We start from the raw sequence: 14,736 nt of genomic DNA on the forward strand, positions 1-14,736 counted from the left end.
CAACCTGAATGGTTTGCTCTTTTACTCCCTTTCTATGAGCACTACTTGTTTCATGTTGTTATGCGTGTCGCCTGCAGTACCTGAGTCTCTGAAGATGCAACTCCAGATTTGCCTGCAATTAGTAACAATACCTCTAACCACAGCTAAGGCTTGTCAAAGTGGTCATTACTGGATTGGCCCTGTGGTTTGCTTTGGTTTTGTTTTGTTTCTGCTCTGAGAGAGAAAGAAGATTCTTTTAGTGCTTCCACTCTACATCCTGCTGATGATTTTGTTTAGTACCATGCTGATTTTAGAAACTCTGACCAATTCAGTGTTCTCATATACCTCATCAGAAATATTTTTGCCCTTTGACTATTTCCTCCAAATATAATGGCCAGAAATTCTGTCAGAAGAACTCCTGAACATTCTGGGAGTTCTAAATGTTATGTTCATGCCCTATCGGGAAAACACAATATAAGGAGAATTTCCACAGCGGTGTGTCATAGAGTGAATAGAAGTTTATAAAAGAATCATTGAAAGCATGATTCATTAATATTTTACCTTTCAGGCAAGAATTTGTGCCGGTGTGGTGTCTGATGATCCCAGCGCTGACAACTCTTGCCTGATTCTGTATGATCCATGAGACCTCGATAACTCTCCCCATTGCAGGTCATGCATTCAACTAATAAAATTAAAGTATGGCATGTTAATTGTTTCTGACAGCAAAATCAAAAACACCACTGTTCCATTTAAAGAACAGCACCTGTTTAGTAAACAGATTTTTAAAAAATCCTACACATCATTCTAACTTTTTATTAGGTCCTAATGTCCACAAATAGTGACATAAACTACTCCCTATGGAACACATCATACAGTTTAAGTGGGATTTTTGTAATTAGTGTCACACAGATTTACTATAGGGCCATGATGCTGTCTATCTATTTTTTTCAATAACTGTCTCAAAGGTATCTAGAAAATGGAAATAAAAGACATATCCTTGAAAATTTTTCCTGTGTTGGTCTAAAGTGCAAAGATCTCAGTATCTATTTGTCAGTACAATAGTGTTTCTCTCTCAATTTGCCCTCCAAACACATACACAGGAATTACAAAGGTTAATTGAGTGTGTGTCATACTTTTATGGTTAATGCCACAATCAGGACCACATAGATTTAAGAGATTGGCTTCACATAGAAATCTGGTGCAATTCAAAGAACACGGATCTTTTAAAAAAATAAATCACAGCTCCTTTCTGTTAGCAAACATCCATGTTGAATAGGCTGGGCAGGTTTACATTCCTATCTGGCTTAGGATAGAAGATGACCTGCTATTGAACTCCGTGTTTCTACTCTTTTTAAAATGTATAAGCTAATGTAATTAGGTAGGATCTTACAAATGATTTTGTGAGGTTAATTCATTGTTCTCTTCTGGCTGGCCCCTTATGTCACACTGAAAACTGAATCACATCAATTGCTGAAAGTGAGACTTCTCAAACAGACAGGTTGATTTGTAGCACAGCAAGCATCCTGTGGAATAAATCATTGCTTGGCTTTCCTATGAATCAGGCAAACTTCCTTAAACACATCATTTGTATCTTATAATTACTGATAATCTAACTTTAGCTGAAGTGGGAAGAGGCATCAATGTTTAGTTTTATCCAATGGAATCTAGCCTAATGAGTATTTGTAGTAATTTGGGATTATAGTATTAGAATAATCACTTTTGAATCCTTGATTCTTATAATCTAATAGGGACATTAACTATTAACTTTCTGAAACATGAGTAACTTGGCTTGATCCATCTACTTTCTTTCATTTATGTTAATATATCGGCTAAGAGGCCAACTCAGCTTCCCTTTATTTGATACTGAGATTCCCCAGACTACACCCAATAAGCATCTGAACTGTAAATGAGTGGAGTCCATGAGCGTATCAATAAAGGTGCTCAGGTTGGCCAAGGTCATTGCAGTGCTCAACACAGGTGATACAATGTTACATTTCAGCTTTCCATTTGAATGGTTAACAGGTTCATTTAGTTCTCTCTCTTTTTTTTAAAAGAATACAAAGTTTGATACCATCAAGGAAAATGATGCAGCATTTATCATTATTTGTTCCTTTGTATTGAATGAAATGTACAATAGAGTACTAGGGTAGGGTCACATATAAAAGATAAGTATTCATATATACAATTTCTACTCTTGTACTCAGGAAAGAGATTACATCTATTATGCCTTCTTCAGCAAATGCAGCTTATGATAGTATATCCATTTCCAACGAGAGTGAATAGAATTATTTTCTGCTAATCACTACATTGAGCAATATTATAAATTTTTTTCCTCGACTTATACATTTTAATGGTTTTAAGAAAAAATAGCTACATGAATGAAACAGTTCCATAAGATGACCACTTTTCATTATGAGTGTGGCAGATCAATGTTTGTTCAAGTATGAATGTGCATAAAATCACCTTGAGATCCTGTTAAGAGGCAAGTTCTGAGTCAGTGGGTCTGGGCTGGGGCATTAATAACAAACTCCCAGGGGTTGCTGCTGCTGCTGGTACTTGGACCTCACTTTGCTTTGCAACTTTCTAGATAACGGGATCTATTCTAAAAGTTCTAAGTATTGGCAGTCATAGTCTAGGCAGAGACTAGTCATAGTCTAGTCTCTCATAGGAGAGACTAGATTTTACTGGGACCTTGAATAGATGAGAGTTGGATAAATTATAAAGGGACAAAATAATATAAAATCAGAAGTATACTTATACTATCTGGATAGTAAAGTGAAGAGAGAGTTATTATTGCAGTTGTGGGCCTAAAAATAAATAAATAAAAGTTAGCAAGAATAACGTTACATTTTAGAAAGCAATGAAAGTTATTGTTGGGGTGGGAATTAAACATGTCATGATTGCATTGAGATATTTAGATATATTATAGTTACATATTATTTGATTGTTTATACCATAATTTTAACATAAAAGGTATCAGCCAGGTGTGGTGGCTTAAGCCTGTAATCCTAACACTTTGGGAGGCCAAGGTGGGCAGATTGCCTGAGGTCAGGCGTTTCAGACCAGCTTGGGCATGGTGGCACATGCCTGTAGTGCCAGCTACTTGGGAGGCTGAGGCAGGAGAATTGCTTGAACCCAGGAGGTGGAAGCTGCGGTGAGCCAAGATGGTGCCACTGCACCACTCCAGCCTGGGCAACAGAGCAAGACTCTGTCTAAAAAAAAGAAAAACAAAAACAAACAAACAAACATGAAAAGTATCTGATTCTTACAGTGAGGAAAACAAGGCTCACAAAAGTTTTAAGAGACTTACCTAAAACACAAAATGTTAAACCTGAGCCTGGAACACAAATCTTCTGACCCACAGTCTTAGTATTTTTTGCAATATCCCAAACTGCCTTTTTGTTTTACATATTTTAACTTATTTCCTACATATTCTAACTGGTTATACTTTATGATATACTGATAGCAATAACTTTAGAAAGTTGGTATCCCTACCAGCTTGTCCTCATTGCCCTCTGCTTTTTTGTTTACAATAGTTAACTTGCTCTCCTTTTGCAGTCTCATCTACTGGAGCATTGCAAGGAAAGTGCATGGGAATGTAACTAGATTGGATACCTTATCCAAAGTCAATGGCTGAAAAGTTGGCTGTTTTTCATGGAATCAAATCATCAAGTTAGTCATAAGAATTATCTCAAGAAAGTCAAATTTTTAACTCATATTCACTTTTCAAACTTTGGGAATTCTCAGATTCTTCTAAATTTTCTTAAAGTCAAGCAGTTCAGGTGAAACCAAGTCCATGTACTCAAGGAAACAGGTGAACATATAAACTATGTAACAGTTTACATGTAGGAATGCCCTCTGGCTCTTTCTATTGCTATCAGTACATTATTTAACTGCTCCAGCAAGTTCTCCTCAAAAAAAAAAAAAAAAAAGAAAAAGAAAAAGAAAAAGCTACCTACTGCCCTAGATAGATCACAGAAACTCAAGAGTAATGGTTTCTGTTCATCGGTTCAATATTTTTTCTAAGTACAGCTCTGGACTGAATAATACTAGACTACTACAAAAACTGTATATAAATTATAAAACACAGAGGATTAATTTAACAACTTTCTCATCATACTAACCAACCAAACTTTAAAAATGTGTTTCATTTTTCTCAGTCATAAAACAGGAGTGATATGAGTATACAGACTAAAACAGTTATTTTGAAAGTATCTGAATCTATTTTGAATTAGTGTTTATTTTATTACATTAAAGACAATCTCAGAAAAATCCATGCAGGTGATTCCTTCAACTAAACTAAATGTTTAATTTATGAGTCTCATAAATTTACATATATAAATAAAAGTTTTACAAATAAATTATAAGTTGCCATTTAATCTTTATAACTTGCCATTTAATCTTTGTTTTAGAAAGTTTTTCTTCACTTAGAGTGTCAAATTATACACACAAACTTATGTCAGTATTATTTGGGATTTTAAATGTAATGTATTTTTAAAAATAATGATTATGGCTTAATTAAAATATATTGACTTGGTCATTTGACAATCATTAGAAATGACATCTGTTCCAATGACTAATGATTGTTCTCAAGCAAATGCTAAAGCAAGAAATTGGATTTTACATACCTCAACTTTCTAAAACTTTTGAATCAAGCACTAATTATTTTCTTTGTATAACTCTATAGGGTTCTTTTTGAAAATTGTCCAATAAAAGTGTACATATTTATCATGTACAACATGATGTTTTGAAGCATATATACATTGTCAGTGGACTAAATCAAGCTAGTTAACATATACATTACCTTACATAGCATTTTTATGATAAGAACATTTAACATCTAGTCTCTTAACATTTTTTTAAATATATGATACAATATTATTATCTATAGTCAACATTCACAAAATAGATCTATTGAACTTACTCCTCTTATCTAACTGAAAGGTGGTAAGTGTGATCAAAGAATATTTGTTTTCCTTTGGAATATTTACTATATTTTACAGTTTTAAAAGAAAATAATATTAATCATTGACTATCAGATACAATCCTTTTAATTTTAAACAAATTTCAGGTGATTATAAGCCAAGTTTTAAGCATGGTTACAAAAATTTCAAAAAAGATATACTGTTCTATATGTCTTTTTCATTTGAACCGTCTAAAGTTTGATCACGGGTGTTTTTCTTGTTTAATTTTAAATATGCAAAAAGATTTTATAGTTGCTACCTTAGCCATAATAAAATAACCTTTATAACTTACCATTTAATTTGTATCCATGGATAGAAATGGCCCATCTATTATACAACTTAAGCACTCTGGATTTTGAGGTTTCCCCCTTATATGTATTTTAGAAGAAATTTATATCATGTCTATACTATTTTGTATATTTTATATTATTGATTTTAAAAGTCACTCTTTTTCTCTGCCAATGTTTTGACAATGCTTCTTATTTTGGATCTTTTTCATTAAAATCCTGCTAACACATTGCTTGTGTTAGCTTGAATTTAAAATACCACAGTTTAACTCATACTCTCTGAAATATGTTTAACCTACAGGGCAGATGTTGGTTCCCTTCTCCCACAGGAGAGTTATTCCACTATTGTCAGGCCACTAATTATTTCCAGAAAGAACATGTCTGCAACCTTTAGTGCCATGGTGACCAACAGCATCATATACCATCAATACCAAGGAGCAACGCCCTTTTCTAAGGGAGGTGTGATGACTTCAAATTATTAAAGATACTAGAGAGTTACATTCTAATGAGATAAGAATAACTGAAAATAGGATTTATTCAAGGACTTCTTTTCTAGCACTTTTAATCTATGTCGCCTAGCAGTCCAGTCCTATGTAGGTAAGCATATTTTGATGAATGTTTTTCATATAAACCCAGAGTTGAAAAATCATATTCTCACAAGAACCAGGCAGGTAACGAAAACAGTAAGCTGTTTAAAGTTTGGCCAAGGTACCAGTCTTTGAAAACACTTTTTCAGGTCAAACGACACCCCTTGCCAATGATTTTCAACCTCAGAAAACTGTAATAGGAGAGATTCCCTTAAAAGTAGGGTTTTTTTTTTCTTCCATGTGCAAGTTTAAGACAAATATTAATTCATTCAGACTTATTCATACAAAACAGACTTGTTCATAACGTGATCATAGAAAAGTTTATTATTTTTAAAAGAAAAGAAAACAATGAAGAGGTTATAGGGAACAGAATATGATATGGAATGGAAAGTAAGAATTTACAAACAGAGATGGAACTGGCTCTAGCACATAAAGTCAAGGATTTCAAATTCACTAACAACAGAAAACAAATCCTTTTCTGTGACAATTAGGTAACAGTAGCCTTTACTTTTTATGGGATAAATATCAACCTAATATTAAATGAATATTTATGGAGGAAATATTTTTAAAAAATATTTGGTTAATAACAAACAGGTAAGATATCTTAGTATAAAACTTGGACAGCATTCCAGTAGTCCCCCTCCCCAAATACTTTGAAATCCTAATAATTTTCTAACAGAGTTTCATCCATGTTTCACTTAAATTTTTGGAAATTTAGAGTTTCTGACAGAACTGAAAACCCAGCTATTCAGTAGCCAGATAACTAAGAAAAATGAACCCACATACAATGCTGAAATGGTTACTCTTCCATCTTGTCAGACATTCAGTTTTCCACTGCAAAAGTAAGGACAATGCCCTTTTATGCTGTGAGAAGAGCTGAAAACACAGACATGGATTTAAGGTGCCTGCCTTCAAGACAGTTTGGGCTCCATTGCTTTGATCTCTTCAGATCCTATTCTGAATGGTACTCAGTTCCAGTCTATGTGTCAGATTCTAGGCACATTTTCACCAAAACGTGCATGGGGTCAAGCTTCCAGTGATCCCTTCTTATATTGTATTTTCTTCTGGGTCCATATGCCCTTGTCACACCACTTGAGAATAGTTTTGACAAAATTTCTGTGGAAGCAGGTGCTGGTTGAATAGAATTAGCATTGCTAATGAAAGGCTAAGCTTCATTCAACTCCTTTCAGGTGCCACACAGTAAGTAGATTTTGAGGTATGTGAGCTCAAGACAGTAGATAAGTAAACCCTCTCTTTCACTTTCCCCAGAGGGATGACTCAGGCAGTGTTGAAATTCAAACTGATAACTTGCTCTGTGATTTTGCATTAATCTGGTGATAATCCAACAGTTTTAAAAACCTTGTGTAAAAATATTTAAATAATTATTTGTAGTTGCATTTGCATGAACAACATATTTATTATGGTTGATTCGTTGCTGTTAACCTTTAATGTGAGTTACAGTTCTACACATAGGGGGAATAGAATGGCCCACGTGGCATTCAGGTTTATTTACCTTCTGAACACTGAGGAATGTCACAGACTTCGTAGCGTACCTCTGGATTGCTTGTGAAACACCAGGGTCCCCCTTCTTCCCCTCGAGGATTTCGACAGTAGTTTTCCTGTAGGTCTTTACCCCGATAGCTCGAAGGCAAAAAGCTAGTTTTAAAATGATAATCATTACAGTATAAGAGCATGCAACTTTTTTTGGCCTATTAATTTTACTAATTAGTGGGTATGTTTTTGCTGAAAGTAGAAAAATCCGTTATCTTATATTCCTTCATATATTTTAATTTAAATTCTGTCATTTCCATCTATGCTTAAAACCTTTGAATTTTATTAACATTCATTTAGCTGAATTTCCATATTCACTATCAAGTTAGAACGATTAGCCTCTTAATTTGCTAAGAGTCAAACATTCTAGAACTTAATCGATGTTGTTTGAAACATAATTTCAAAATTCCATTAAAAGATAGCAGGTGGTTGAGCAAGGCCACTTAGGAGAGAACTGAGAAAATGCTGCCACTGACTTTGAAATCTCACTATTTCTTGCATTACTTGAGATTACTTGTTTATTGTTTTTCTTATAAATAGCCCCCTTTTTTCTGCATAATTGAGAAACAGATTCATAAAGTAACATGAATAAAGAGCCCAGAATCCAATTAAATCTGGGCTGAAACTTCAGCTCACTTTCTTACTGTGAGACCCCAGCGAGTAATTTAGCTTCTCTTAGCCTATTAGCTTACCTGTGCACTGAGTACAACCATAACCTTTAACATCTTACACCTTATATGGTTATTTTGAGAAGTTCCAATGGATGATAGAGTAATTGGCACCTAGCAAATGCTACCTCTCATTAAGCACACTCTACTTTGTAGTCTGTATCTACTCTGTCCTAATAAAGAATTGCTTCTTCTCTTCAATAATTTTGATTATTTTGACTGACTGGAGCTTAGTGATCCCAATTTTGGTTTATAATAGTAAGCCATTGGGTGCAGTAACTGCAACACATTATCTTCACTTAAAATTTCTAGTGCCCTACTCTTAGTTTTATTACCAGCATAAAGTATTTTAACACATCAGAAAAGGCCAAGTCTTTTTTATACTTTTGTACTGCTTGTGATATTGGACTCAGCAATTAGATATCACATCTGTCTGCCAGACTTTACACAAAAGATCATAATAAAGAATATACATCGACAGGTAATACCAGTAAACATTTCTTTGAAATTCCAGTAACATTTTTAATATTCAGTTTGATTTTGTTAACAGGCTTTATTTCTACTTTTACTGAGACTTTGAGTTCTAAATGGCCCTAAAAGTAGAGTGAAGTCCAAGGATTTTGGTCTCTTAGTAAATAGCATTTAAATGTGTTTCCTACCCAATGAAACTTCTAATAAACCATCATTCTTCATGTTGTGACACAAAACAAATACAGGTATGCATCATGTACCAAGCAATATTTTGCAATGAAATTCTTCCATTTTGGCATGAGTGCATTCTAGAGTTAAGTCTTCAAAAAATATAAATTATTGGACAAAACAAATAATGTAAGACACTTACTACTAACTAAACATTTTCAGGGAACCAATTAAACATTATCCACATTATGCAACTTCAATGCATCTAAACAGTTAATATCCTTGCTTCACCAGCATTCTTCATATGGGGAAATAGAAATAAGACACGTTGTCAGACCGTATGACTGACAAAAATTATAATGCAACTAAAATTCAGCATAATTTCACAATTCCTAACAGTAAACTTTTTAAAAAAGCCATTTTTCTTACTTTTAGCTCTATCATTCCAGAATATTTTAATGCATCTTTTGTTTGGGTCATGGCTTACTCATTTTTCTGACAGAATCAAATGTGACTTTTGCTTTATATGTTTTCAAGAAGTCATGCACTAATCAAATTTATTTATGCTTTATATGTTTTCAAGAAGTCATGCACTAATCAAATTTATTTAAGCAAAGTATACTATAGCTCTCTTTTATGGAAAAGTTGATACAGTACACTGGTGTGAAGTTACTTGTTAATCATAAAACTCATACGGTTGCCCCATATCTATCACCTAAATAATTATACGACCTTAGTCCTTAGACAGTTTATTTACTTCCTGGGTTTTAATTTCTCCACTTAGATGAGTAATACGAACTATAATTTCCCTTTTTCTATATCATATATTAAGATTATTTTATATATTAAGATTATTTAAGAAGCCTAGTAGTTATAGCAAATGTTCAATACACAAATACTCAATATTTATACTTAGAGAGAGGATTTTAGTCCCCTCTACACATGCACACTGAAATACACAAAGTGATACACCCGTATACCTTTCCAGTGGATTTGTAAAGCCAAAAAAAGCTGTGAAGAAGTAGTGAATTAATCAGTCAGCAATTTATTAGGAAAAATACAGGTAGAAAGGAAGAGAGAATAATGTAGAAATCAAAAGTAGATATGGCCAAAAGATGAATAAAGTTCCCTCATTGGAGTTAATAAAATCAAAACGAAGAGAAAAGATGGGCTCCTTTTCACAATTCTGAATCAATCCATATCAAATTACTCTCTAAGACATGAAGGTTAAAGAGCAGTCTGTGTCATCTCTTTTCTTCATTCTATGGTGCATTTTACCTTTTACCTAAATTAACTTTTTTTTTGTTAGTGTCCCAACGTGTTTCGCCTGATTTTCTTTAGCACCCCATATTTGACCAAGGGAAGAAGCCTAGCCATGCTATTTCACTTATGTGTGTTCATTCAGCAAGTGTTTATGAGAACTCATTACACACAAAGCATGTGCCAGTCAGCAGATTCTGTAATAAGCATTTATTCACATATACACTATTTTTGGTTCTCTGTCCTTGCTGTTGGCAAGGCTTTAAGAGAGATAAGTGAGGAAATGTTTAAAATTGGGTTATATCCAAATATACTTTGAAATATAAACTAGGTCTTCTAGGTGCTAGACTCCCTTTGTTTTCCTTTAATATTCACTGTGTTCCTAGGAAACTTGATCTAGTCCATCATCTGATTCATTAATGAATGCTGGGTGGCCAATGAAGGATACAGATGTAGATATCAGGTCACCTGATTTTCTAGTTAAACTTCTACACTAATTTCATCATCTATCATCATCTTTCCATTAAGCCACTTGTAAAATATTTCAATTTAGGGGTCAACAATAAATCATTCCTCCAGACAGAAACATATTTTCTTTTTCTATTTTCTGTAAAACTAAGCTTTAGTCAACACTTAAAAGTGTTAAAACATCATGCAGATATTCCAATAAGCTGCTAATTGATGAAAATTATGTGTTTCCCTCATTGAATGCAAAAAAGGATTTTATTAATATATTGGATGCTCTCAGCCGTAAACATCTATATCACAAGGAAGTGTTCATTGGTAAAATAGCTGATTGGACTGGGAAGCCAGTTCCCAGGGAGACCTATTTCACATTTACTCCTCCAGCGGAGAATCACAACCATAGAGAACTCAGGGTGAAATAAGACCTCTACTAGGTCAGTCCAGTGCATTCTCCTGGACTAGGGTAGGATTGATTTCAAATGTTATTCCTTTGTTCATGAAAAACTTAGATCCATCTACTTAAATAAAATGTTTTCTTCACTATGCAGGGAGTAACACCATGCAAACTCTCAAGAAAGGACGAAACCAATCATAACTTTTTTTGTAATGTAAGGAAAACACCATGTTTTAGAGGTATTTCGACATAATTGTTAAGTAACTAATTTTGAAAGTTGTTGTTTTCTGTTATTGAAACGTAGTAGAACTGCTCAGCTTGGACACTTACTAGCTGGTGTTAATTAGGCCGAGATCATATGTTTAATCCCAGTGCGGAGCAACAAGCTCTTTTTCTTTCTGTGTTGGTCAATTAACTCATCTCTGTTTCCTAATTAGAATCATCTTGCAGAATTATGTCCCCAAAATGGAATAGAATAAAAAGTGGATTCAACAAGGCAGTCATCACCACCACCGCAAAAACAAATTACAGCATGGATCCTACTGATAAGGCCAAATGTTTCACGCCCTGAAGTTGTTAAAAGCACAGGTTACAGAGTGATGGTGACTGGGCTTATATTCTGGCCAAGTGATTTCCTAGTTGTGCATGACACTGAAAACTTACTAAGTGTTTTTATGTTTCAGTTTTGTCATATAGCTAAAATAGAACCAATAAAACTACCCACTGTGTGGTTCTTACGACGAGTAAATAAGATTAACGAGGTACATTGCTCAGCATGAGGTACATGGTAAAGTAAACCCTTCAAAGCATTACTAACAAGGGGAGAGTTGTTTTAAACTATTTTGGTTTCTGATAAAATTGTATGTGAAATAAGCCTTGACTAATACTCCAGTCAGTATTAGATATCTATGTTTTTCCTCAGTGATGATTAAAACTCTCAGTCTGACGAGCCTAAGTATATTGTGTTTGCTCATCTCTAAATAAATAAAATCTGTTGTAATGAACACATTTATCCAATTTGGTCTTTAGGCAATAGGTGAGATGGAAAAGCTGGTCAATCTGAAGCTTGAGCTTCTAGCAGTGGTTCTCAAATTTGGCTGCACTTTGGAATCATGGTGGGAGCTTAAAAAATACTGGTGCCTTATTCTTCCCAGAGATTCTGATTTAATTGTTCTGTGTTGTCATCTTCTAAGTAAGATTCGTCGAGGGCTTGCAGCAGGTGATTTTAACGTGCAACCAATGTTGGGATCCACCAAGGTTAAAGAACCCTCAGCTTTCAGTAAGGGAAGAATCTCATCTACCTCTCACTTTTCAGTCAGCCTCTACCCCTGCACAGTGCCATACTTTTTCAAAGACAGAAAGAAGAAGAATCCTTTTAAATGAGGTTTACATTATTATTTCACAAATACCGAGATCTACAAATTGAGGCATTAAGGTAAGATATTGTTTTGGCTATGTTTTATTAACATATTAATCATTTGCTAAGTATCAGTCATGAATTCATATAAACCTTGCTGTAATACAAATCAGCAAGTTGGCTAAGTTATTCTAGGATTGTAGAATTATTCTGAAGGACTAATATGAGACTGTCAACATATATAAAAGACAGAGGCTTCATCCTCTTTTCTTCATACTGTTCTTACCTGTGTTCGTGTGGTATCATGGAACTCCAGGGCTGACATTTGATGCCACTCTTAGTGATAGATACTGTTCCCTTGTAGCTGCGTCCTTTACCAATGATGCAGTTTCTAATGTAGTCTATTGAAGAAAGCAGATAAAATTATTGCAACTATGCAAAACATATGCTGTATTTAAGAAAAAAAAAATTCCATTCAAACCTGTAAGTAATTAACTCTTGTAAACTATTTCAAATAACATTGAAATTTCTTGCCTAAAGCTTCTACTAGTATTTTCAAAATAACACATTTTGAATAATCCAAAAACAAACAGATGATTGAGAAGTTTATATTTTGTGTATATATGCATAGATAACTCCAGAGAGCAGTCTCTGTACTTAACATAGTCTGTATAGTCAACTAGCCAAGCAATTCTGATTTGCTCACATATATAGACCATTTTTAAAAAATATTAACAACAAAAATTAAATGATTTTTAAAACCTATATTGAATTCAAAAAGTTACCTAAGATAATTACTTTGTCCTTCTTAGTAAAATTGTGTCAATTTTTGCTTACATATGTATATGCATGAGGTAGCTTGCTTATTTTTTCCCATATTTTTGCAAACATTTCCACTGCTAACTGATATGACAACCAAATTGTAATAACCTATATATTCCTACCAAATAATAGTACATGTGGTTGTGAGCAAGCTAGAAGACAGTTTGAAGTAAGAAAGGTCTTATACTAGATCATGAATTATGTTTAGGATTTGTAGTATTATTGAGGTATATAAAGATTAACTTCTACCATGAATTTATTTTTAATTTTATTTAAACATTTACCCTATTAACTTGAAAACATCTACATATTGTACCATGTTATGTATCCAAATTTAATAGGACACAGTTAACAGTCTTTAATTTGATTTACTTGATTCTGCTTTTGAACAAAGTAAATACCTAGTGAATACAATATCAGACCACCAGAATAGGCAATCAACAAATAATATGGTCTCAATTCCTCCTTTAAATATTTTTCAAGTATATATTGAAACATAGTCCCAACTCATTTCTCCAAAATCTCCATATTTTGTTATTATCAGTAATCATCACTATAATTTAGTTATCCAACATTGTTAAATGCAAAATACTGTAGCAAACTCAAAATTTGCTATAATATAAAGTGTTTTAAACTAATGAATTAAAGTAGCACTTTCTAAAATGAACACGGAGAATGCCAGTTCTAGGAGATGCTCCTCACCCCACCTCCAAAAAAAAAAAAAAGAGGGAGGAAGGAATCTAGATTATGAAGTTTTGAAAATGTTTTCCTTAAAGTACCATACTAAAAATAGTCAAGATACTAGTTTCAACTGTCTTAATGGATGAATTGACTACATAAGATATCTCATATATACTAGAGAAATCAGTGAGAAAGACCACTCTGGCAGGAAATTACAACAAATATTTCATTATACTTTATTATGCACTATTTAGGGAGAAGTCAGTTACCTTTGTTTTCATAGAGGTCAAATTCATGGCCAAATTCTTTCTTCACTCCACTTGACATGCTATTGAAGGGGAACCAGAGGCATTGTTTTCTTGCTTTATCAAAAACAAAGGCCCTGAAAAAAATATCAGTGTGAAAAGAAGAAATACTACTGTTTATACAGTATTTAAAGAAAGGGCATATGGTTCATCAAGGAGGACAATATAGAAACGAATGCATAATTACATATACATAATAAAAATATGAGTAAAATTTGAAACTACCATTTTGATAGCCAAGCAAGAAAGAACAAAATTAAGTTTTTGTAGTAGTAGATTTAAATATCCGATTGAATACTCTTTGGAATATTCTCATGTTATTCCAAAAGACTTGTAGAAAAATAACAGTTTTAACATGCAAAATCAATATGTAATACTACTATTTGAAATATTTCTGAAGGCTTTATTTTTCTGTAACTTCACAGAAAGTTGGATGATTTTTAGCCGCAGTTGTATAAAATGGTATTATATTTGAGATATTTAAGCTATCTCAATTATATCTGGGATATCAGGAGTAATTTACAAAGTGTATAACTGTAAAAAATATATTCTAAAATGACATTTTCTAAGGTGCATTAGATATATCAATGCCCTAGGAGATTCTCCTAAAAAGTGGGATCTGAAACCAGTGTTTGGAAATTTTTGCATATAATGTAATTTTTCGTGAATTACAAAACATTGCAGTTTATTAAAAGCTATGAAAATGTTGTTGAGGATAAATATTTAAGCTAATATTTCCTAAATAGGTTTGTTTATATAAGCTTTTCTTTTTCTTTT

General features: G+C 33.3%; 1 protein-coding gene across 5 annotated transcripts in view; it reads right to left on the reverse strand.

The window, feature by feature from the left end:
* HGF (hepatocyte growth factor) overlaps positions 1 to 14,736 on the reverse strand; it is a 70,354-nt gene that overhangs the window by 44,331 nt on the left and 11,287 nt on the right. For 3 of the 5 annotated variants that reach the window (XM_033192970.1, XM_033192971.1, XM_033192973.1), the window contains exons 4-7: positions 13,924 to 14,036; positions 12,438 to 12,552; positions 7,331 to 7,473; positions 541 to 661 (exon numbers count right to left, since the gene is read on the reverse strand). In XM_033192970.1, coding sequence (XP_033048861.1) covers positions 541 to 661; positions 7,331 to 7,473; positions 12,438 to 12,552; positions 13,924 to 14,036 — 492 coding nt within the window. The remainder of the gene's footprint in view (positions 1 to 540; positions 662 to 7,330; positions 7,474 to 12,437; positions 12,553 to 13,923; positions 14,037 to 14,736) is intronic. The other 2 variants (XM_033192974.1, XM_033192972.1) reach the window with 1 other exon arrangement.

This window comes from Trachypithecus francoisi, unplaced genomic scaffold (genome assembly GCF_009764315.1).
Source record: "Trachypithecus francoisi isolate TF-2019V2 unplaced genomic scaffold, Tfra_2.0 Lachesis_group4, whole genome shotgun sequence".
NCBI classification, from domain to species: Eukaryota; Metazoa; Chordata; class Mammalia; order Primates; family Cercopithecidae; genus Trachypithecus; species Trachypithecus francoisi.